Raw genomic sequence first — 25592 nt, 5'->3', positions numbered from 1 at the left:
GTTTTTATGTATTCTCTGGTTTTGAATAACTTGGTAAAACTTGGTTTCGTAATGGTACAACTATGTATGTCTTTGATTTCGTATTTTTATGTATTCTCTGGTTTTGTATAACTTGGTAAAACTTGGTTTCGTAATGGTACAACTATGTATGTCTTTGATTTCGTGTTTTTATGTATTCTCTGGTTTTGAATAACTTGGTAAAACTTGGTTTCGTAATGGTACAACTATGTATGTCTTTGATTTTGTAAAACTTGGTTAAACTTGGTTTGGTATAACTATGAAGAAATTAACAAATCTTCATAAATTCAAAATTATATCATGGTGAATGTCGAAAGTCTGAAAAATAGACAACTTAGTGTTACATAATCAAATTAATGGTTTGTAATCAAAATTTGGTAAATAAAATTTTCAAAAATCTTACACATTTGAACTTTCTACATGAAAGTTCTTATACTTTTAAGATGTCTTTCTTTTGAATATTCATGGTGAATGTTGAAAGTCTGAAAAATAAACATTTTATACATATTATTGAATGAATATGTTTGGAATTTACCACATATACATAAAATCATGTGTACAACTAAAAAAAATTAATATTAATCCAAGAATAACTAATTATACAGAAAAAAACCCCAAAAGTCCAACTGTGTGTAACCGAGTACAACTTGTAAACTTGGAAAAACTGTGTATATTTGACGGCGCCATGTGTACAAATGACGGCGCCACGTGTACAAATGACGGCGCCATGCGTTTCACGTGTTATTTGCCCCAAATATCCAAAAAATTTTCTCTTCCCTCCAAAATACAAAAAATTTTCGAATTAACCCAATTTCTTTTATTTTTCCCCAAAAATCATTTCAACCCCTTAATTTATTACCCAGCATTTCCACGAAATCCCCCAAAATCCTCCCAATTACATCTCAATATCTCCAATTTATTATCCAAACCCACCAAATCCCTAAATCTTCTTTAACCCCAACCCCACCAAATCCCTAAATCTTCCATATAAGAAAGATGAGCCATGTCTCTTCCGCTCCGAGCTCGAGTGAAACCTCCTCAAACCGAACAAGAGTAAGAGTTGCTGGGATTCCAAAGAGGTGTAGGTGTGGCGACGAAATCGTTTAAAAGATCTCTAAATCAGTCCCAAATCCTTACCGCCGCTACTACCGATGCAAATATGCTTCTGATAGAAACGTAAAAGTCTCATTGTAAGTTTGTGAATATTTTGAATAAGATCACGTTCTTTTAATTCTATTTTAATTTTTGAATGTAGCTTATGAACGATACCCATGTCTTCAAGTGGGTGGACGAGGCATTGGTAAATGAGGTAGAACAGTTGGATTTTCAAGTTAGTGTTCTTGAAGAAGAAGTTGCACTGCTAAAGATGGGGAGAAAGAAAGAGACGAAGGAAATTACTAAGATGATGGTACCCTTTATCGTTGGTTTTTTTCTCACAGTTGTTCTTGTAACTTGGTACAACTAAGGTACTACTTTGTAGTTCTACTTGTCTCAAAAATATGTATTTGGTGAATATGAGTATTTGTATTTGTATGACTAAACATATTTATCCTAGTAATTTCTATCTATTCCTACCGAGTTTAACAAAAATAAAGCAGTTGTACACATTTAATAAAAATACCAATGAACAAACGTACATAGTTTTACCTAGTTTAACAAAATAATGCAGTTGTACATATTTATCGTTCACAGTTGTACTTAGTTTTACAAAATTATACCAAAATAAAACAATAATCATTTTGTTCACACAATTGTACCTAGTTTTTCAAAACCGACAGAGTTATACCAAAATAAAACAACAACCAAATTCATATTCATGACAAAATAAAACATCTTAAAGAGTTTTCAAAAACAGTAGTGGACTCCAATACACAATGGTACTTAATTCTTCTTAGTCCTCGTCACAATAGGACTCCGATGCACAACAGTGGTAGACCCCTACTTCGCATTCTTCTTTATCAACTTCACCCTCTTAGTGTCCTCTTGCCTTGGTTCATCAACATTGTCATCCGCCTTTTTCCCTTGTTCTTTTGGATCCACTTCATTTTTGCTAATTCTTTTTCTCTTTTCACATCTCTTGTAAGTCCTTTTAAGCATCTTCTCATTTTTACTTGGCTCATCCTCTTTTCCAATCTCTTTCTCTTTCTCTCCAACCTCACTCCCCTTAGTACCACCGTCCACATCACCCTCTTTTCCAATCTCCTTCTCTTTCTCTCCAACCTCACTCCCCTTAGTACCACCATCCACGTCACCCTCTTTTTCAATCTCTCCTCCTTCTCTGGCCTCAACCTCTTTAAGACCACCATACATCATCCTCTATTTCCATCTCCGACTCCATCTCATCATCTTCAGCCCTTTCTTTTTCCATCTCCTTCTCCATCACTTTTTCACCACCTTCATTCTCCTTGGTTAACTCTTCAGAATTTGGTCCATCCTTACCACTCTCATCTTGAACTGCATTCACTTGTTTTGCTCCAACCTCATCCTCTTTATCACTATAGTCAACCTCAACATTCCCAACTGGATTTATCTCCGCCTCTTTCTCTTTAGCACCACCACTTTTAACTCTGACTTGGATTGATTGGATTGTTGCTTCTATAGTTTTGAGTCTTGTATCTTGGTCTTCATACTTTTTACTGAGATCCATCATCTTCTCATGCATATCCTTAAATCCATTCTCCAACGTTGTCTTCAACGTGTACACAAGCTCAGCCAATCCATCACTACTTGCATCATTCGGAGGCTCAGTCACTTTCTCTTTGCCTTTCTTTCCCCGACGGCCTTTTCTTGTAGGCATAATCACAGCTTCCTCAAATGTTCGGTTGCCTACATCTTCATTGAATTTCTCTTCAAAACATATACTCCTTCCCTCATCAACTAGACGCTTGTGCCAACCATCAGCAACTACATCATCTTTATCATTCCATCCACGCTCAACATCCATAATGCTTTTCAAAAGTTCTTCCTCATCAGGAGATGGAGTCAAGATACTTTGAATGTCCTGTGCATCATAAAAAAATCTAATTAATACAACCTCCATGACACATAAATAATAAACATGTTATCTAGTTTGCATTTCAGATTTTAACTAACCTTAGTTGTACCGAGTTTGTCATACACATCTGACATAGGAAAACCTTTCATAGTACTTGGTTTAAACTTCGTCTTGCACATCCGAGGACACTTAGGTTCTGCTGATCCCACATCGACGCAAAAAGTGTTCTTCAGAACTGGAATTGACTCAAACGCTAGAAGTTGCAAAAAATAAAAGATCATTCAAAACTAAGTTGTATAACTGCTAATATACTCTTACTTATACCAAGTTTATAAAAATTTAATAGATGAATAATGCATACCTCCAGAGGCATAACGAAACTAGGAAACACTTTCTGTGTTAACCTTTCATAGTACTTGGTTTAAACTTCGTCTTGCACATCCGAGGACACTTAGGTTCTGCTGATCCCACATCGACGCAAAAAGTGTTCTTCAGAACTGGAATTGACTCAAACGCTAGAAGTTGCAAAAAATAAAAGATCATTCAAAACTAAGTTGTATAACTGCTAATATACTCTTACTTATACCAAGTTTATAAAAATTTAATAGATGAATAATGCATACCTCCAGAGGCATAACGAAACTAGGAAACACTTTCTGTGGACCAACAACTCCTTCACATTTTTCCAGTATATAGAAGATGTCTTTCAGATTTTCATCAAATGCATATCTCCCCCACGGGAATGTTTCGCACAAGTCTAGATCAGCCACAGCCCTTTGGAAAAACTTCTCCACAGTTGGTGCCTTCTCTCCTGTCTTAGTCTTTCCAACGATGATGCTGCTTAAGAAGTACAACACAGCTACTCTCAAACGATCATCAGAAGATCTCTTCATTGATAGGAACTTTTCCTCCATATCTTGATATTTTATTGTTGCTCCAACTCCAAATTAACTGCCAACAAACTCCATACTGCCCTTGGTTTCATAGGACTTCGGAAATTGGTGACAATATAATCCTGACATGAGAGCAAATTCTTTGAGAGAATAGCGGATCAGAACCCCGTTGACGATAAACCAAACTTCGCGCTTCTTCTCTAAACATGCTGTGCGAAGAAATAACAGCCACATACCCATCAACTTATGATTTGCGTTCCTGTGCATGTGGAAGAAGTGTCGGAACTGTGGGTGTTCCTTAAACCATCTCAACTCCTTGCCTCTAAGATGAGTTTCCAATAAGCCCACTACCTTATGAATATAGCACTTTGCTGAAATCTTGAATGGCTTTGTATACTCACTCGGACTGAAGTACATTTTAAAAGGTTGTAGAGCTTCGGTTTCCTCATTAGAATCCTGCAATCAATATGGACCAAGTTATACACAGTTGTACCTTTTAGTTTTAAAACTTTCTAAGTTAGAAAAACAGAATAGTTATACCAAGTTATTCATAGTTTTACCTTTTAGTTTCAGATATTTCTAAGTTATAAAAGCAAAAGCAGCATAGTTATACCTAGTTATTCATAGTTTTACCTTTTAGTTTCAGATATTTATAAGTTATAAATGCACGTTAGTTATACCTAATTATCATAGTTTTACCTTTTAGTTTCAGAAATTTCTAAGAGACACAAGCAACAAACTTATACCTAGTTCTGCTAGTTGTCCAAATTTTAGAGATCTTACCGTTGCAACCACGTTAGAGATTGAATCTGTTGCTTCAGATTCCACTACCGCCGGCGGTGGCACTTCTTCAAGATTGGCTCTTACCGTTGCAACCACGTTAGAGATTGTATCTGTTGCTTCAGATTCCACTACTGCCGGCGGTGGCACTTCTTCAAGATTGGCTTCTGGCGGAGTCTCCGTTAAAGATACATTTGCGTTCTTTGTTCGAGGCATAACTCCCTTCCACAAACCTACAAACAAAATCATTTAGATTAGTACTTCCATTCAATATTTCAATCGATTCTATTACCACTAACATTCTCCATCTCTTCGGATTTTATACAAACATAACGAACAATCGATTTTCGTAGACTTTCACTCGATTTCAATCGATTTCAATCGCAAAACCCAAAATAAAAACTCGATTTTACCTTGCCCAATAACGTAGTTGTTTGTAGTTATACCAAGATCGACTCTGAAGAAATAGAAATAAATCGATCTGTAGTTATACCAAGATCGCCGTCGAAAGCAGATTTTTCTCCGAAGGAATGAACCCTAAGTGTTTTCCTCGTGTTTGGTTTTTACCCGATCTGAATTATTCAAGTCTAAGTGTTTTTACCTGTTTTAATTAGATTCGACCCAATAAAAAAGGGTTTGGGTATTTTCAACCCAATTAGCTTGGTTGGATTTTGTAGTTTTCTTGTTTTGTCTGGGGTAAAGAGGTAATTACATTCAATTTCAATTTAAAATTAAATACAAATATAATTCTGTTTTTTCGAGGGAGATATGGGATTTGTATTTGTCAAAAGGGGACTCCTGGGACGTTTTCTCAGTCGCCGAGTATCTTTATTTTCTTTCATTAACTCACTTCTGTTAGAAATTATATGGATAATGATTATCCATTTCTATAGCTTTGTCCCCAAGTAACTTAGTTCTAGCTTATCTTCTTTGTAGCTTATCCATATTAATTTTCTTTAGCTTAGGCACCAAGCTATTGTACTATATATATGTGTAAAGTTTAGTCGATGGAAATAACAAGAATGAGTTGAGAGAGAAAGTAAATAAAGAGTGAAGTGTGTTCTCTCGTCCACTTCCCTCTCCCTCTCTTAATTATTTCTTTACAGCCATACATATATAATACAATAATATTATATTTGTTTGCGTTATATTTTATAACACGTTATCAGCACGATGTCTTTACCGCTAGAGCGTTTATGAGGTACATTATAATTTTTGTCATTTAAATTCATTTTTGTTTGTAGAACAGAAATTTTATAGACATCGTGAGACTGCCTTTTTTCCGGTTTGATCGTTATAAATGGTAGGCTCTGCTTTCTTTACGATCAAATAAAAAGCTATGTCTTTTCCGGATAGATCGTTATATATGGTAGGCTATTCCTCCTTTACGATCAAATAAATGGCTATGCTTTTTCCGGATTGATCGTCATATATGGTAGGTTTTACCTTCCTAACGATCAAATGAAAATTTATATTTTTCCAGATTGATCGATATATATGGTAGGCTCTGCCTCTTTTTCTACGACCTAACAAAAGCTATGCCTATTGAATTCTTAATGGAAGGCGATGCCTCCTGAATTCTTATATAAAAAGGCTTTTGTGTCTATATTATTAATTTTATGAATTTCTGTGTTTAATTATTTTTATTTATTTTATCCATAAAGAATAAATATATGTGTTATATGAGATTTAAAGACTTTGAAATATGTCTTTAAAATCAAAATTATATTTCTCTTATGAGAATATATAAAGCACGTGTCAAAATATTTTTAGACAGTGCAAAATAATTGGAAGGTCTAGATGAGGTAGTCTCTCGACTTCCAAATGCATCAGATTCATAATAATCGATGCTTTGTGTACTCCAAAGTCTCAAAGAAACTCGTGTAGTTTCTAAAATATTTTTCTTTATAATTATTATTATATTGAGACTATAAATAAATGTGGTATTGAATGTCCGACCACAATGGAGACACGCAAATGTATGATTATATCATGCAAAAAATAAAGATGGAAAAATTATTTATAATAGTATACTTAGTTTACTAATGCTTTAGGCATAGCATAACCGGTCAAGCTATCCCGGTAGAAAAATGCATTTGATGATAATGATCCAGATCCAGGATCCATATCAGTGCTAACAAGGGCCTGATTAAAAAAAAGTGCAATATATTGAATTGCTCTTCCTTAATAAAAGAGATGTCGTTGGATCTCTTGTCACTACATCTAAATATATAAAACCTACTGGGTGCAAGTGGGTCTTCGTGCGAAAAAGTTGAAATTACACGATATAAAGCCCGACTTGTTACACAAGGTTTTTCTCAAAGACCTGGAGTTGATTATGAAGAAACTTATTCTCCGGTCATGAATACAATTATATTCAGGTACACAACGAGCCTAACGGTCTCTTATCATTTAGAATTGTACCATATGGATGTAGTGACAACATGTTTATATGGATCTTTGGATTTAATATATACATAAAAATCCTAGAAGGATTTAAAGTTCCTGAGCCATTAGACTCTAAGTCTAATGAAATATGTACGGTCAAATTACAGCAATCACTTTACGGATTAAAACAATCCAGACGCATATAATCGTTTAAGCGATTATTTATTAAAGAAAGGATATGTTAATAATAAAATATGCCCTTGCGTCTTTATTTAGAAATCTCTTTCGAGATTTGTGATCACTGCTGTATATATTGATGACCTAAATTGGAACTCGAAAAGAGTGATTAAATATCACTAAAATTTTATGTAAAAAAAGAAAAGCCTATTCAAGCAGTACATGCTTCCGTCCACATTTCAGAGGTAACATTTAATTTACGTTGAATTTATTTAAATTTATTTAATTTTATATTATATAAAGAGTTAAAGGTTATATACCTTCTCCTTAACTCTGTAGTAGGCTATGCCTCCAGAATTATATGGTCGTTGGCCAAATCACCATTTTTCTTTGATAAGCTCATTATATAATGGTCATTTTCCGTAATATTTCTCCCAATTAAGCCCCGAATATAACCGATTCGGTCCAAGATAAATAGGCTTGAAAAGCCATCATCTTAGGAGGGGTTATTACAAGTCTCACATTTTTATAAGGATCTAAGAATAAATACATGATCCATATTGGATATGTTATTGATCCTAAAGTGGGATTCAGTTCGAGATGAATGAACTCGAAGAGTTATCATCTCGAGGGGGAGAATTAAAGGAATCCCACATCGACAATAAGTCGATAAATTTTGGTGAGTTTGACACCCAGAGCGAAATAACTCTGGTGAAGTCATATCCTAAAATTGATCACTTTTTGATAAAGTGGAACATCTAAAAATGATGTTCACTCTCAAAAAGAGCTTTAAGTGAATCGTCCATAGTGCAAATCCAAGAGATTGCAAAACGATTCATGGTGATTTAATCTTCATGTTTTTACATGCAACATGCAGTTTTGCATATAGTAATGATTATATATAAGGCCAACGATTTATAAGAAATATTTCTCCATTGTTATATATACATGATTGGAGATCAAATGTTTTTAATTTTGAATTTTATGGGTGTGAGGTATATGTTATAAATGCTCCTCTGCATCGCATAAAAATATCATCCAAAAAGGATGAAATATATATATGCAGGAGATGAATCTATGCTCTACAAATACTGAGCCATCTCATGAGAGATGTGCCTATTGCAAGATTTGCAAATCATCATGTTGATGATAAAGTTCCCCATCATTATGGGAGAATCATTGAATAGTTCAGATCTTTGAACAAATGACTATAATAAATATGAACTTAAGAGTTCAAAGTTCAAATAGATCACTATTCATAATAAATTGCAAATGAAATGCAAAAAGCTGATGGATGAAATTTCATGAAATTATTGATCCTCGTATAAATCCTTATGAACTTAAAGTTCATAGGAAACCTCTCGTCCCAGCTAAAATTGCTCTACAAAAATATGTCTCTGGCGGATGACATATTATTGTCTATAACACGTAAAAAACGTGATAGACAACTTTGGTTCCAAATATAAAGAAAATCCTCGAAAATAAAAAAGGAGCATATTATTACTAAAAAGAGGATTATACTCTTAAAAGAGGAGCATATAGACTCCTCAAGAGGAGCATAGAAACTCCTAAAGAGGAGTAAAAAGACCGATTGGCATGGTTAAAGACGAAATCAGGAACCTGAATAAAATCATTTATAATGATTAAGAGATCTCGATTAACCATGTCAAGAGCAAGATGACAAGACATATTTCTCCAAGATTCTTCTCTTGCACCCAAGAATCTGAGAAGAAGCAAGAAGTTGATGTCCAGTATGTTGGTGTCGGATCCCGCACCATAAGTCCGAGACCAACCAAAGATTGCCACGTAGTCAAGATAATGGTCCATAGAGGATAAAGCTCATTGGACCCATGAGCCGAAGGAACGGCCGAAGTGTTTGTCACCACTTCGAGAATCCGAAGTGACTGCACCATGACATGAGTTCGGTGTAGAAAACACGGGTAAGTCGGTTCAAGGACAATTGGGCCAAAAAGGCGAGGCCCATGAAGATCAGAGTCAACTCAAATTCAAACGTTGAGCATTAAAGTCAAAGAATCAAAACGGACACATTTAAGAGGGAATAATTGTACTTAATTATTCATTTTAATGTTGATTCTCTATGTATAAATATAAAGGCCAATGGCCATGTAAAGGGATCTTCTTCTCAAGAAAGAAATACTATAGCAATTTTCGTAGCAATTTAGAAGTTTTTTACCTATTCTTTTTTGTCCCTCAAGAATAATCTTTCCTACTTAATAAAATACTTGAGTGTGTGAATCCGACATCCACATTTTGGCGCCGCCTGTGGGGAGAATTAGGATTCTTGAGTGGTCAGATTTTTTCTTTACTACACTTCCGAGATAAGCAACAATGTCCGGAGGAGACACCGTTGAGACATCATTGGCCGAAACCCTCAAAGCTATGCAGCAAACCATGTCGGACATATCACAAAAGTTCTCGGATGTGGAAAAGGCCGTCGATACGTTGCAAACATCCCAGGTATCTCTTAGTCAAAACGTCAATACTATACAAACTCGTGTTCGCTCTTTAAGTGCAGGAAACCTTGTGGGAATCCGAAGAGGGATATTCAACTCGCCAAGTTCCGCTGCACGAAATGAAACCAGCGGACAAACAACTCCCGGTGCTACTAATAATGTAGCTCAGACGTTGGAAGAAGAGACACAGCTCGGGGATGAAGAACAACTTGCAGCTCAGTACGAGCAGGAGAACCTCGACCAGTTCGAGACCATGAGGAAGGTTAGCCAGGAATTAAAAGAAATGAAATCAAAATTTCATCAAGCTACAAGTTCGGAGCCAGACATCAATCGAGTCATTGAAGAAGCTAGGCGAACACCTTTCATCTCGCGAATTGCGAGTCTGAGGATCAAAGATTCCCGGAAACTCAAGTTGGACCCTTACAGCGGATTGGAAGATCCAAAAAGCTATCTCGCAGCTTTTTTGATCGCTGCTGGAAGAGTCGAATTGGATGAAGCTGATGAGGACGCAGGGTACTGCAAGCTTTTTTCGGAGAATCTATGTGGCCAAGCTCTAATGTGGTTCACCCAATTAGAGCCGGGTTCGATCAGCAATTTCGACGAACTATCAGCTGTATTCTTAAAGCAATACTCCATCCTTATGGATAAAAGTGTTTCGGATGCCGATCTTTGGAACTTATCGCAAGGATCTAATGAGTCACTTCGAGTTTTCATCACCAAATTCAAAGGAGTGCTGTCAAAACTCCCAAGAATCTCACAGCAATCAGCTTTATCTGCCCTACGAAAAGGATTGCGACATGATTCAAGGTTTAAAGAAGACTTAATACTTCATAAACCAGACACAATTCAGGATGCACTCTTCCGCGCGAACAACTGGATGGAGGTAGAGGACGAAAAAGAAAGTTTTGCCAAAAGGAATAAACAAGAAAAGCCGGCAATCACCGTCCCTACCAAGAAGTTCGAGCCTAGGGAGAGCAAAGGACCAAGGAAGTTTGGGTCGCAACCCTTCAACAGTACTGTCGGAAAGCAATTCCAAGGGAAAGGAAGATCAAACACTTGGGTCCGTGATGAAAGTCTATATTGCGATATTCATAAAGTAACCGGGCATTTAACCAAGGATTGCAGCGTTCTTAAAAAGCACCTCGCAGAGCTTTGGGCCAGTGGAGATCTTTCCAAATTCGATATAAAAGATTTTGTGAAGGAATACCACGAAGCGAAGGAAAACTCCAAAGATCAAGATTCCAAAAGACCAAGGTTATCCAACAAGGAAGAACCAAGGAGTTCGAAGGGTAAGATCAATGTGATTCTAGGAGATTCCAAGTTTTGCGGAGATTCGATAAGTTCCATCAAGAAACATAGACGAAATATCCTACTCAAAGCAAGCTTAAGTGAGGAAATCGATTTTCAAGGTGCATCGATAGGCCTGGGCATTCGGTTAACCATTCGGTTTCGGTTCGGTTACGTTCGGTTTCGGTTAGTTTGGATATGGTAATATAATAACCATTCGGATATTTTAAAAATTTCGATTCGGTTCGGTTCGGTTACCTTTCGGTTCGGTTCGGTTTGGATATTTAAATAGATAACCGTAACTAACCAAACTTTTATCACGTTCGGTTTGGTTCGGGTTTTTACCCAAATTAACCAAAATTTACCGTAACTAACCGAAACTAACCAAAATTTACCGTAACTAACCGAAACTAACCAAAATTAACCACAAAAAAAATACAAAAAAAGAAAGTATTAGAAAAAAATATTAAAATTTGATTCAATTTTGTAAAAGAGTATTTAACTTTGACAAATATAACAAACAATATTTGAATATTTTGATTATTTAAAGTATTTGATTATTTTGATTCTAAAAATAATTAATATTTTGAGTTTATAATTATAGTTTTGGATATTATTTTTGGGTATCTTATAGGTTTTTAGATATTTCGGTTAACCGTTTGGTTATCGGTTCGGTTCGGTTCGGTTTCGGTTAGTTTGGATAGGGGATTTTACAAACCATTCGGTTATTTTAAAAACTTCGGTTCGGATATGGTTCGGTTTTTTTCGGTTCGGTTCGGTCGGTTATTTGGTTAGCGGTTTTTTTGCCCAGGCCTATGCATCGATATCATTTAATGAAGAAGAAACGCGGTACCTCGAAAGACCGCATGATGATGCTCTAGTCATTACCCTTGACGTGGCTAACTTCGAAGTATCAAGGATCCTTATAGATACATGCAGTTCGGTCGATTTGATCTTTTTAAGTACTCTAGAAAGAATGGGAATCAGCCGAGGAGACATAGTAGGACCCCCATCTCCGTTAGTTGCGTTCACTAGCGAGTCAGCCATGTTTCTCGGAACAATCAAGCTACCGGTCCTTGCCAAGAAGGTATCGAAGATCGTGGACTTCGTTGTCTTCGATAAACCCGCAGCTTACAACATCATCCTTGGGACTCCCTGGATTTATCTAATGAAAGCAGTCCCCTCTACATACCATCAATGTATCAAATTTCCAACATCAAATGGGGTGGAAACAATTCGGGGAGATCAAGAAGCTTCACGGACGTGTTACCTAGCTAGCCACCGTATGAAGATTCAATAGCAATTAACGAAGCCCGCAAAAGAGGGACTAAGAACAAAATTTCCTAGCGGGCAGAAGAAAGATGATGTAGTAATCGAAGTGGTGTTGGAAGAAGACAAGCCGGACCGGAAAATTCGAATTGGAGCAACTCTGACTGGCCAGATAAAAGAAGCTTTGATCGAACTTTTAAAGAGAAACAAAACATCGTTTGCATGGTCAGCAGCAGACATGCCTGGTATAGATCCAAGTATAATTTGTCACGAGCTAAATGTAGATCCGAGCTTCAAGCCGGTGAAACAGAAAAGAAGAAAGCTCGGAGTGGAGCGAGCCAAAATAGTAAATGACAAAGTAGATAAACTTTTGAAGATAGGATCCATAAGAGAAGTGCAATACCCGGAATGGATAGCAAACACTGTCGTCGTCAAAAAGAAGAATGGGAAAGATAGGGTTTGCATCGATTTCACAGACCTAAATAAAGCATGTCCCAAAGATAGTTTCCCACTCCCGCATATAGACCGACTTGTAGAGTCCACCGCTGGGAACGAGTTGTTAACATTCATGGACGCCTTCTCGGGTTATAATCAAATAGTGATGAACCCCGAAGATCAAGAAAAGACGTCATTTATCACAGATAGAGGTATCTATTGTTATAAAGTGATGCCTTTTGGTTTGAAAAATGCAGGAGCAACTTATCAACGGTTGGTTAACAAGATGTTCCATAATCATCTCGGGAAAACAATGGAAGTCTACATAGATGATATGTTGGTTAAGTCGTTAAAGAAAGAGGATCACGTTAAGCATTTAGAGGAATGTTTTGATATTCTCAATAAATATCAAATGAAGCTGAACCCGGCGAAGTGCACATTTGGAGTCCCATCCGGAGAATTTCTTGGTTATATCGTGACAGAAAGAGGAATCGAAGCCAATCCAAATCAAATTAACGCCTTTCTGAACATGCCCTCTCCAAGAAACTTCAAAGAAGTACAACGGTTGACTGGGCGGATTGCGGCTCTGAATCGTTTTATCTCGAGATCAACAGATAAGTCGTTGCCTTTCTACCAAATTCTGAAAGGGAACAAAGGATTCCTTTGGGATGAGAAGTGTGAAGAAGCTTTTGGGCAGCTTAAGGCATACTTAACCACTCCGCCTATATTGTCCAAGCCGGAAGTGGATGAAAAAATTTATTTATACGTGTCGGTTTCGAACCACGCGGTTAGTGGAGTCTTGGTTCGGGAAGACCGTGGGGAGCAGAAACCAATTTACTACGTGAGCAAGTCAATGACGGATCCGGAAACCAGATATACAATGATGGAAAAACTCGCACTCGCGGTGGTGACTTCGGCCCGAAAGTTGCGCCCATATTTTCAATCCCATCCGGTTGAAGTATTAACCAACCAACCACTCCGAACAATACTTCATAGCCCAAGTCAGTCCGGACGTTTGGCGAAATGGGCGGTGGAGTTAAGCGAGTACGATTTAGAATTCAAAAGCCGGATCAGTATGAAAGCTCAGGTTTTAGCAGATTTCTTAACCGAGTTGCCAATGCCTGGAACGATAGAGCAGTCGGAGAACCAAACTTGGAAGTTACACGTAGATGGATCTTCAACAAAGCAAGGATCCGGAGTGGGAATCAAATTGGAATCTCCAACATCAGAAATTCTAGAACAATCATTCCGGTTGCTATTTAATACCTCCAACAACGAGGCAGAGTACGAAGCCCTAATTGCCGGACTTCGATTAGCACAAGGAGTTGGAGCTAAGGAAATATTGGCTTATTGCGATTCGCAATTAGTAGTTAACCAATTTAATGGAGACTATGAAGCCAAATATTCAAGAATGGAAGCGTACCTTGAAGTGGTGAAGGGTTTATCTAAAAATTTCTCGAAATTCGAATTAATCCGCATACCTCGGGGAGAGAATACAACTGCGGATGCACTTGCCGCATTGGCGTCAACATCAGATCCTGAGTTGAAAAGAGTTATTCCAGTGGAATGCATTTCGGAGCGAAGCATTCAAGACAACAAAGAAACCCTCGTCGTTACGAGGTCTCGAGCAGTGGCACGCGACCGTGGCGAACTAGAGATTGAACCGCCACCCAACAAACGGAGGAAGTCAAGAGGATCAAATACATCTAACAAGGAACCAGTTGTCTTAGCTGAAGATGTGAGTTCAGAAACAGTATTAGAAACCGAACCGTTAATCGAGGAGGATGCTCTCGAACCAAACGAACATCCCGAGCCAGAGCCACGAGTATTTCACAAGGTTGACCAAATTCCGGCTAAAGACTGGGGGGCTGACTGGAGGGAGCCAATAAAGCACTACATCATGACAGGTGAGCTCCCAAAGAATAAATGGCAGGCCAGGAAAATGAAAGTCGTTAGCGCGAAATTTTGTCTGTCAAATGATGCGTTATATAGACGAGGTGTCAGTGACCCTTGCCTATTATGCATTTTTGGGCCCGAAGTCGAAATCGTCATGAGCGAAGTGCACGAAGGATTATGTGGGAGTCATTCATCAGGAAGAGCTATGGCTTTTAAAGTTAAAAGAATGGGGTATTTTTGGCCCACTATGATCACAGATTGTGTTAAGTTCGCCCAAAGATGCAAGCGCTGCCAACTCCATGCACCATTGATCCATCAACCGTCGGAATTATTCTCCTCCATTTCCGCCCCATACCCGTTTATGAGGTGGTCAATGGACATCATTGGACCATTACACAAATCAACTCGAGGTGTACAGTACCTTTTAGTCCTTACGGACTACTTTTCAAAATGGATTGAAGCTGAGGCGTATGTTGGTATCAAGGATTCGGCGGTGAAGACCTTTATTTGGAAAAACATTATATGTCGACATGGAGTTCCATACGAAATAGTCACTGATAATGGACCGCAATTCATTTCACACGAGTTTGATGCCTTTTGTGCGGACTGGGGAATTAAAGTTAGTTATTCTACTCCACGATATCCGCAAGGAAACGGTCAAGCTGAAGCCGCGAACAAGACAATATTAAGCAACCTCAAGAAGCGCTTAAGTCATCTAAAGGGAGGATGGTATGAAGAACTCCAACCCGTCCTGTGGGCCTATCGTACAACCCCTAGGCGACCTACAGGAGAAACTCCATTCTCTTTGGTTTACGGCATGGAGGCGGTAGTACCAGCTGAACTCAATGTGCCCGGACTTCGCCGAACAGAAGCACCGTTAAATGAGGAAGAAAATTCAGCAATGCTTAATGATTCACTAGATACCATAAATGAAAGGCGTGATCAAGCTCTAATTCGGATCCAGAACTACCAGCAGGCAGCAGCCCGGTATTACAATTCTAAGGTTAAAAGTAGGCCTTTCTTTGTGGGAGATTATATATTAAGGCGCGTCTTTGACAACAAAAAAGAAGAAGGTGCCGGTAAACTCGGTATTAATTGGGAAGGACCTTACATTATTACCGAAGTGGTTCGGAACGGTGTTTATAGGTTGAAAGACTTAGAAGGCAATCCGGTCAAGCGACCTTGGAATGTGATCAACCTAAAGAAGTTTTATGTTTAAAGCTACATGCATTGTTTATGTACATGAACTACGATGTGGCTTGATCCCGAAATGGGTACGTAGGCAGCTTGGAAACAAGTTCAGCTATTAATAAAAATTTGTTTTATTTCTTTATTAAAGGATAAAGGTTCGACTTTGCGAACAAGTGAAGCAAATAGAAGGTTCGGCTAAGCGAACATACAAGAAATTGGGAATAGAACGTTTATTCAAAAGACGGAATTTCCCTCATCGTACACTTCGGACTATGAAAATCTTGTTGACGAGCAGAACACTTCAACTCCTTGACCAGCAAGATCGAGGATTGGCATCATGCAGTCCGGAATTCGAGCAAAGTCAGAGATTCCAAGCTCAATCCACTCTCCGGGGTGAGATTCAAGGATGTGAAGATTTCTTGACACCGTAGTAAGCCTGCGTTGCATCCGGTTAATCCTCTTCCGGAGTCTCCTCTTTTCCGACATAAGCTTCCGGTGTTGAAGCTCGAGTGCTTCTATAAACGCCGTCGCTATTCCTTGGTCTCTGATTGGGAGATCTCTGATCAAAGCACATGGGGCTCGGATCTGAGATCTCAAGGAGCCGCGAAGTGGAGGAGGCTGCCTGCTTGGCTCATTTGGAACGTCTTCGTTTATCATTCCGATTCTGGAGAAGTCGGGCATAGATTCTGAACAGCGAAGATTGAACTCCATACCTACTAAAATGAAAAGAATGGTGAGAAGTAAAGGGAAATTGAGACCATAATTTATAGGAACGTCATATCCCCAACAAGCTGCGGATTCTATCCAAGGAATGGAGTGATTCGCGGAGAGATTTATGCCCTCGAACAGATCCTGCATTAAAAGGCGCATCTCCGAGAATATTTGAAAAGAAAGGAAAGTTGCAAGTGTTTCCATAAAAAAAAAGGGGGCCGAAGCCCATTACGAGTTTAAAAAAAAAGAGAAAAGAAAGGAGAGTTAGGGAACATTTAAGGAAGAGGCTCGGGAACAGGCTCCTTCATCGCCTGTTTAACTTTCGAAGTGGACGCCTTGTCCTTGATGTCCACTTCGGAACGATCCCGAACGCATTTCCGACTGTTGCTGGCCTCCTCCTCCAAATCGTCTTCCTCTTCGCTGTCAGATGGAACGGCGCAGACGGGGACGTTCACGGGACCCAGGACTCCTTTAGCGCGGAGATACATCCGAAGCATCTTCGGGATCTTAGCGACGGAGTCGAAGTTCCGCCACTCCCACTGAAAGGGATCACTCTCCAAGGCCCGTATCTTCCTTTCCACTCGAGCAATGCGAGCCTCGAGTGTTTGCCTTTTGAGGCCCAGCCGCTGCCTCTCTTCACACAAGCGACGGTGCTTGTCGGCGACCTAGCATAAAGATGAGTGAATAAGATGAAACAAAAAGTTTTGAATCAAAGAAAAAAAAAAAACTTTAAATATTTACCTTGTCAATAAAATCGCAAGCCTCTTTCTTCTCCTTTGAAGGAAAGTGAAAGACGGCGTGAGGGAAGAGAACGCCGGCCGGTTCAAAGCCGTCACCGGACAAGAAGAGTGGGCTGCCGGGATCAACGGGGGCTACTGTTTCGTTTTCCATTCTTGAAATATTTCTCAAGTAAGATTCTAAAATCATATTTAAATAAAGCTTAGAAGTAGGTAAGCCTTTATTTATAATGATTTAGGGTTTGTCTTGGAACCATAAATCCAATAATGGTAGTGTGTCCGAGTGGTTTAAACCATTTTTGGAAAATCGAGAAAAGGCATTTATTGCATTAAAGACGAGCCGTTTTCCTTACTTATAAGAAGGGAAAGAGCAACCGTCGCATTAACTATAAAAGTTTCTAAGGCCCAAGCCCAATAAATTTATCGAGTTGACTAAACCCGAAGTGGGGAACTCGCTTTAAGCCGAGCTCAGTTCTCGCATTCTTAAGAGAAAGGTCTGATCAGCCTAAAAATCTCAAAAGCATAACCACAAGGCCACAAAAGGTTAAAAGCGGACTTTGCAAACCCGCATTCAAATTTTAACCAAACCCCCTTGGGTCGTAACCTAGAAAGGTTTAAAAGCCTCCTCAGGCAAATATCTTGTTCAAAAGAAATTATAAAGCCTCCTTAGGCCAAAAAACAAGTTCGAAATTGAGTTTAAACTAAAGGGGACAATCCCCAGTTTAAAGTGGACACAGCCACTACGGATTGACCTCCACCTCGGATCCCGGCTCAGCTTGATCAGATGAAGCTCCCTGACCACCCTCCGCGGTACAACCAACCTCCGGAGTGACCTCCGGTACCATAGGAGCTACGGGCGGGACAACGCCTTCCGTCTCACTTAAGCCTAGAAATAATAATTCGAGTTAATCAAAGGTACAAGTTAAGAAAAAGTAAGCGTCAGGAGCCAGGTGTTACCTGCCCAGTCTAAACCCGATTCACTTATAGGAGGTGATTCAGTAAAGAATTCCTCGAAGTCAAGCGGGTTGAAGGTCGAAGCGGGAAGAGCTGCCAAGCGACTCCGTTTTTCAGAAAGATTAGTTGACAGTTTGGTCCTTTCTTGCTCCTCGGAGAAGTCTGCTTCATGGAATTGATCCAACAGAATCAGGTTGCTCTCATGCTCCTTGATGTCTGACTCCAATTCCGACTTAGCTTTCTCAGTTTGCATGAAGCGAATGGCCCCTTGGATCAACTCCATCCCGCGTCCCTTAACCTCCTTTCTGGCCTTTGATGCCGACCTTGCTAACTCGGAATCACGCAACTTGGCTAGCGCCTTGTACTTCGCGTCAAGCTCGATAAGTTGGTTGTTCAGGGTATCGGCGGTTGATTCGGATTCATGAAGTCTACCCTGAACACCAGAAAGCTCATCCTGGAGTTTGTAATTCCAGTCGTAGTAGTCTTTCAGCTCCCCCTTTACCTGCGCCAGCTCGGATGTTAAATTGTCGACCTTGTCCTCCAGATCGTGCTTGGAGCCAGCCGAAGAATTGAGTTCAGCCTCAAGAGCTGAGAATTTCTTCTTCCACATGTCAATCTCCTTCTCCCGTCCAAGGACCAACCCTTCGTAATGTTCGACCATATCATTAAGTTCGCTATGAGCCTGGCATTATAAACCCGGGATGGCGAGTCAGTTTGAAGAATGGCAATACAAAAAAAAAAAAAAACAAACGGAATTAACCCGAGTTGAATGATAAGCGTGAAGCAAATAGCGTTCACGAATCGCAGGGTGCCATTTGTTGAAGTCTGGCAAGATCGAACCCGATCGGGTCTTGAAGCATCGGAAGACATTGCCTTCTTTTTCCATAGCTGCGAAGAAGGAAGAGTTGTAAAAATTGGAATTTTAATAGAGACAAAAAGTTTAAGTATGTATAAGTCACCAAACCTGAAAGCGATTTGACTTGAGGGACAAGAGCAGGCTTCAACCTCGAGGAGGCATCTCGAGATTCAGAATCTCCCCTTTTAGGGGATGCACTCCGAGCAGTCTTTTCGCTGACGGGTTAGGAAGAAGAAGACATGTCAACAGGTCGGGGAGGACCCATTGGTTCAGTAGGAGGGGATGATCGAGGTGAACGGTCAGTCCGGGCCCTTGATTTCTCCCTTCGCGGAGACGAGTCATCACGGGATGACTTGTCCCTCTTCTTATGAACCAAATTCTTAAGTGGTTCGTTGCTGAAATCGTCTCGGGGAGGACGAGGAGAATCACGACGAGGAGACCGCTCTCTCCGAGGAGAACGTTCGTCGCGGCGTTCGCGACGAGGTGTTAACCTGTAAGCAGCAACGGATCTGGCTCCCTCGGAGCTGTTGTCATCAACCAGCAGGGTCCTGCTGTAATCTTTCTTGTCGATGGCGGCCGCAAGGAACGCCTTGTTTTCATCACAAGCCTCTGCTATAGGCTTGGAGAGTTTCTTACGCTGGGCAGCGAGGGCCCGAGCTGACATTCCCTGAGTTGAGGGAGGAGGCGGAAGACGATGAAGTAGATTGGGAGGACTCATCCTGAGTTTCCGGTTGGCCTCGACAAACCGGTCGAGGGTGAAAGAATTCCAAAGGGTTTCCCCTTCAAGGATTGTTTTGAAGAACTTGACAAATTCTTCGGTCGGGAGAGTTGAAGCGATGAGAGCTGCGAAATGAAATAACGAATTTGGTCAGTAAAGAAATAATAATGAACAATAAAGGAATATACGACCTAGTCTCTACCAGGTTTCGCAGACCACTTCGATGGGAGTATATCGGAAAGATTCCCAATCGAAGCAGGAGTTTTCTTAATCAGAAACCAAGGATGGTGCCAGTTCTCATCCTTGTTCGGGAGGTGCGAGATGACGTTTCTATTGGCATTTGGGTACGCCGAGAAGTACCCAGTTTTCTTTGACGAACTCCTTACGCTTAGAAGTTCATTCAGCTCGGGGACTCCAATGACGTAGCCAGCCTCCGCCGCAACGGTTATGATCCCGAGGATGGTTCGGAGGAGATTGGGGGTTAATTGAGGTAAGGCTATCTCGAGAGCCGCCAAGAATCGAACTAGGGCTTCGGGAAGGGGGAAGGTCAATCCGCAGCCCTTGAAGTAAATTTCGTAAACACAAAAGTAGCCGACACGGTGGCTCTCCGGAGATTCCGTAGGGTTGGCTATTTGCGCCTCCGCTATGATTTCAGGAGGAATTTGACAGAGCCCCTTTAATCGCTCAAGGGACTGAAGAGTGCAGGTGGATTTATAATGAGGACCGGCAATGTCGTTAGGACGAGTGCATTCATCATTACTAGAGCGCCTCTCGTCGTAAGAAGGAGATTCAGGTCTCTCGGAATCGGAAGCCATCGGAGAAAAATGAAAAATTCAAGATGCGGCGAAGAGAGGTTTTGTGAAGAAAAGTAGAGAGAGGTTTTGATTAAAGCGCAAAAGTAAAAGAAGAGAGTAATGGTGAAAAGAAGTTACCTCAAGCTAATGATGAAACCGCCTCGGAAGTTGTGTGGGAAGTGGGAAGGTTTTTTCCCGTTTTAATAGTAATTAATCAATATACGGTCATAATGATGACAGATGTCACTCAGTTAAAAAAGGCTAGTGCCGAAATTAAAGGAGTGATGAGATTTTCGGCGGGAAATCAGAAAGATTCTCGAGCGCAATCTTTGGCCACTTGAGCATTTAAAGTCCTCCGAATTGGAATAGCACTTCGAAGAACTTGGGGGGCTAATTGTTGGTGTCGGATCCTGCACCATAAGTCCGAGACCAACCAAAGATTGCCACGTAGTCAAGATAATGGTCCATTGAGGATAAAGCTCATTGGACCCATGAGCCGAAGGAACGGCCGAAGTGTTTGTCACCACTTCGAGAATCCGAAGTGACTGCACCATGACATGAGTTCGGTGTAGAAAACACGGGTAAGTCGGTTCAAGGACAATTGGGCCAAAAAGGCGAGGCCCATGAAGATCAGAGTCAACTCAAATTCAAACGTTGAGCATTAAAGTCGAAGAATCAAAACGGACACATTTAAGAGGGAATAATTGTACTTAATTATTCATTTTAATGTTGATTCTCTATGTATAAATATAAAGGCCAATGGCCATGTAAAGGGATCTTCTTCTCAAGAAAGAAATACTATAGCAATTTTCGTAGCAATTTAGAAGTTTTTTACCTATTCTTTTTTGTCCCTCAAGAATAATCTTTCCTACTTAATAAAATACTTGAGTGTGTGAATCCGACATCCACACAGTACATCCGATCAAGTAACAATGTAACAATTTTAGTTCAAAGGCGCTGCCTGCTACGCCATTCAAAATGCATCTTTTGAAGAAGATGCTTCCAGGGGGAGACATATGATGATGAGCGTGGCTGCACTCTTTTTCCCTTATCATGGTTTTTATTCCACTGGGTTTTTTCCATGACAAGGTTTTTAACGAGGCAGCAAATAACACGCAAAAGATAGACATCAAAAGTGAAGATCTATCTATCTTCTAAAATCTCTGCCACGCATTGACGAGATTAGAAGAAGCGAAATAATGATCGAGATGCATCATCTACGAAAACTATGAAGAGAACAAGACTCGTCTGTTCCAGGAAAAGATTGCGTCACTGTACTCTTTTTTCTTTATCATGGTTTTTATTCTATACGGTTTTTCCATGATAAAGTTTTTAACGAGGCAGTACGCAGTAATAGATAATCAAGGGGGAGTGTTAGAAATTATATGGATAATGATTATCCATTTCTATAGGTTTGTCCCCAAGTAACTTAGTTCTAGCTTATCTTCTTTGTAGCTTATCCATATTAATTTTCTTTAGCTTAGGCACCAAGCTATTGTACTATATATATGTGTAAAGTTTAGTCGATGGAAATAACAAGAATGAGTTGAGAGAGAAAGTAAATAAAGAGTGAAGTGTGTTCTCTCGTCCACTTCCCTCTCCCTCTCTTAATTATTTATTTACAGCCATACATATATAATACAATAATATTATATTTGTTTGCGTTATATTTTATAACAACTTCTTATTTTTTTTTTTTTGAGATCTTTTGACTCCACCACTGGATCTCTCTCGGAGACTAATCTCTAGAGCTCCTCAAGCATAACTTAATGATCTATCTACTCTCCAAAATTCTGTCATACTCTTACACTCTTAATGAAAGTTTAAAACCCATGTTTGCCCTTACTAAACGGACCAATCAAAAGAGAGAAATTTTTGACCAATCAAAACAGAGAGATTTTTAACCAATCAAAACTAAGAGATTTCAGACCAATCACAAACGAGCTCATGTATTCATCGGGACAAATCCAATCCAAAACTCAAAATCACCACCACGCCGTCGTCGTCGTTCGTCCACCATTGAAAGTGAAGCTTTAATCTCTAGGTCAGTTACTATTCTCTTCATCCACTTCTTTCTAACATCGAGTCTTTAGTTTATTTTGGTATAACTGTTTGAAATTTGGAGATTTCTATTAGATTTGATAGAGTTTTCAATTGGTGTTGGTAATTAATGAACATTGTGTTGGTAACCATGTATTCTGGGTCGATTAAGACACTTTAATGGACTGTAGTGGTTGATTCGTTGTTAACAGTAGGTAGATTAGTGTTTTTGGTCTGAGAATCGATTTGCAAATAGAGTAGAACATGTAAACCTGGGTATAACTTAAAAACGTGGTATAACTGTTTGAAGTAGTATCTCTGGTATTTTTTGAGAAAATCTGGGTATAACTAAGACACGTGGTATAACTATTTGAAGTAGTATATCTGGTATTTTTGAGAAAACCTGGGTATAACTAAGAAACGTGGTATAACTATTAGAAGTAGTATATCTGGTATTTCTGAGGTAACTGTTAGATGTGGTATAACTGGTAATATTGGTATAACTGTTAATGTATTTTTTTTTACCAGGAGAATGAGCAACCTTCCAATTAACATACATTTTGATTATGATTGGTATTATTCAAAAACCGGAGATGCATATCAATGGAATCCAAGGGTACCTGGCTTGTACGGTCTATTGTTTAGGACATCATCAATGGAGGAGATTACATATTCGCGGTTAGTAGATAAGATATGCATGAAGATGAGGATAGATGAATCTACAACAAAGGTGAAATTGAGTTACATTCCATCGGGAGTTCAACCTCCTACATATTCGTATATTTGGAATGATGATGATGTATATGTTTATCTAACAACGTTGGATAAAGAGAAAAGAAGTGTCTTGCATGTAGAAGTCAGTAATGAGTTGGAAATGGTTCTGTTAAACGAGCAAGAGTCGAGAGTACATAGAAGAAGTTCAGTTGGTGTGAATTTTGTTGAGCAGATTTCCGATGGTATAGATAATGATAGAGCTAATGTTGATGCCGTAACTCTTTACGCAAACGAACCACTAGCAGAACAACTTTATGAGCCTTTGGAGCCACTAGAAAATGTTGTTATCAGAGATGTGGAAAATGGTGTTGATAACAATGGGGAAAGGAGTACGGAGAATGATGGTATTCGTGAATATGTTGAGAAGCCACATGCAAGCCAAAACGCTAAGTTTAAAAAGCCATGGGAAGATGGTCTTGATCTAGTAATAGGTCAAGAATTTGAAAGCAAGAATGATGTGCAATATTTAGTTGAGACAGGAGCAAATCTGAATTTATTTAGAGTGTTTACACTAAACTCGGATACGCAGCGGTATGTGGTAAGATGTGCTGAAGAAGGTTGTAAATGGTATGTACGAGCTACAAGGGATAAGGACTCAACTCGATTCTCGGTTCAAACATATAGGAAGATGCATATATGCTCTCGGTCGACTACTGCTAAGGGCATAAAAAAGAGAGGCACACCACGTTTAGTTGCATCTGTATTGCATGATGATTATCCAGGTAAATTCAAGACCCCAGATCCTAAAACTATCATTGGTCTTGTTCAGGGAAAACTTGGTACAACAGTGTCATACTCGACTGCTTATAGAGGAAAAAAACTAGCTGTTAGTGATATTCGTGGTAGTCCAGTCGAGAGTTTCAAGATGATTTATTCTTATTTGTATATGTTAGAGAAGGTGAATCCTGGTACAAAAACTAGTGTGGTATTAGATGAAGAAAAAAGGTTCAAGTACCTATTTGTCGCTTTGGGGGCTGCCATTGAAGGGTTTAAAGTCATGAGGAAAGTGATTATTGTGGATGCAACATTTTTGAAGACTGTATATGGCGGTATTCTTATTTTTGCCACAGCTCAAGATCCGATTCATCACCATTATCCCTTAGCGTTTGCTGTAGCTGATGGTGAAAAAGATGTTACTTGGAAGTGGTTTTTTGAAACTCTGAAAACCGTCATACCAGATAGTCCTGAATTGGTCTTCATGTCTGATAGAAATCAAAGCCTCATCAAGGCAGTGGCTGAGGTGTACCCGAGCTCTCACCATGGAAACTGTATCTATCATTTGTCATAGAATGTGAAAACAAAAGTTACACACAACAAAGAAGACGTTGCTAAAAAATTCAGGGAAATTGCAGCCATTTGTACAGTTTCTGAGTTTGAGAATGAATATGCAGATTTCAGAAGAAGGTACCCTAAGATAGCCACATATCTTGATGATAAAACCGATTTGGAAAAATGGGCAAGGTGTCATTTTCCCGGAGTAAAGTACAACATAGATACCAGTAATGCGGTTGAATCTATGAATGGTGTTTTTAGCAAGGTGAGGGGGTATGCGCTGTTACCTATGATAGATTCAATTATTGAAAAATTTGCAGAATGGTTCTGCAATAATAGGACAGAAGCCATAGGTGGATCAAATGCACAGAAACTTGTTCCTTTTGTGGAGAACGACATACACGATACATGTGAGGTTGCAAAGAAATTAACGGTGAAGGAGCTTAACACCTACGAGCTTCAATATAGTGTCATTGGTCGCGATGGTAAGACCTATGTGGTGGATTTGAGGAATAAAACTTGTTATTGCCGTCGTTTTGACTTGGACAAATATTCTTGTGTACATGCAATAGCCGCTACAATGACTCACTTGAAACAAGAAAATATAACATCGGAGGTACGTAGTTTATATGATTTGTTCACGAAATATTATTTTGTTGAGCTCTGGGTTATGGCATGTGTTAGAACGATTTTCCCAGTGCCGCATAAGTCTGAGTGGGTTATTCCAAGTGAAATCCAAGAATTGTACGCATTCCCCCCGGTTCATGTTGTAAGAAAGGGTAGAGTTCAAGAAACTAGATATCCATCTGTTGGGGAACGTCGCCGAAAGAGTAAGCGTGTGGAAGGAAGAAATTTGGAGAGCTGGTTTCCAGACTGGGAAGGTGGAAACCAGGGAGGGGGCCAAGATTAATGTACTCAGTATTTTTATTTATG

At 39.4% G+C, this 25592-nt stretch overlaps 1 protein-coding gene and 1 long non-coding RNA gene across 2 annotated transcripts; one reads left to right on the top strand and one right to left on the bottom strand.

The window, feature by feature from the left end:
* Positions 1-835: 835 nt before the first annotated feature.
* Positions 836-1397, top strand: LOC110230555. The gene is made up of 2 exons (XR_002333713.1): positions 836-1194; positions 1274-1397. It is a non-coding gene; the product is annotated as an uncharacterized LOC110230555 (long non-coding RNA).
* A 182-nt stretch (positions 1398-1579) lies between these two features.
* On the bottom strand, positions 1580-3508 carry LOC110230111 (uncharacterized protein At3g43530-like). Its single transcript, XM_021032104.1, has 3 exons — positions 3418-3508; positions 2352-3155; positions 1580-1589 (listed from the first exon to the last, which is right to left on the bottom strand). The coding sequence occupies exons 2-3, from the start codon at positions 3056-3058 to the stop codon at positions 1580-1582; spliced, it is 717 nt and encodes a 238-aa protein (XP_020887763.1). The 5' UTR covers positions 3059-3155; positions 3418-3508.
* Between the last annotated feature and the right edge of the window lie 22084 nt (positions 3509-25592).

Source organism: Arabidopsis lyrata (assembly GCF_000004255.2).
Source record: "Arabidopsis lyrata subsp. lyrata unplaced genomic scaffold ARALYscaffold_3, whole genome shotgun sequence".
NCBI classification, from domain to species: Eukaryota; Viridiplantae; Streptophyta; class Magnoliopsida; order Brassicales; family Brassicaceae; genus Arabidopsis; species Arabidopsis lyrata.
This window is presented reverse-complemented; position numbering and strand designations above follow the sequence as displayed.

Excerpts from the sequence above, each read along its gene's own strand:
- LOC110230111 (XM_021032104.1), bottom strand. The coding sequence starts at position 3,058 with ATGGAGGTTGTATTAATTAGATTTTTTTATGATGCACAGGACATTCAA.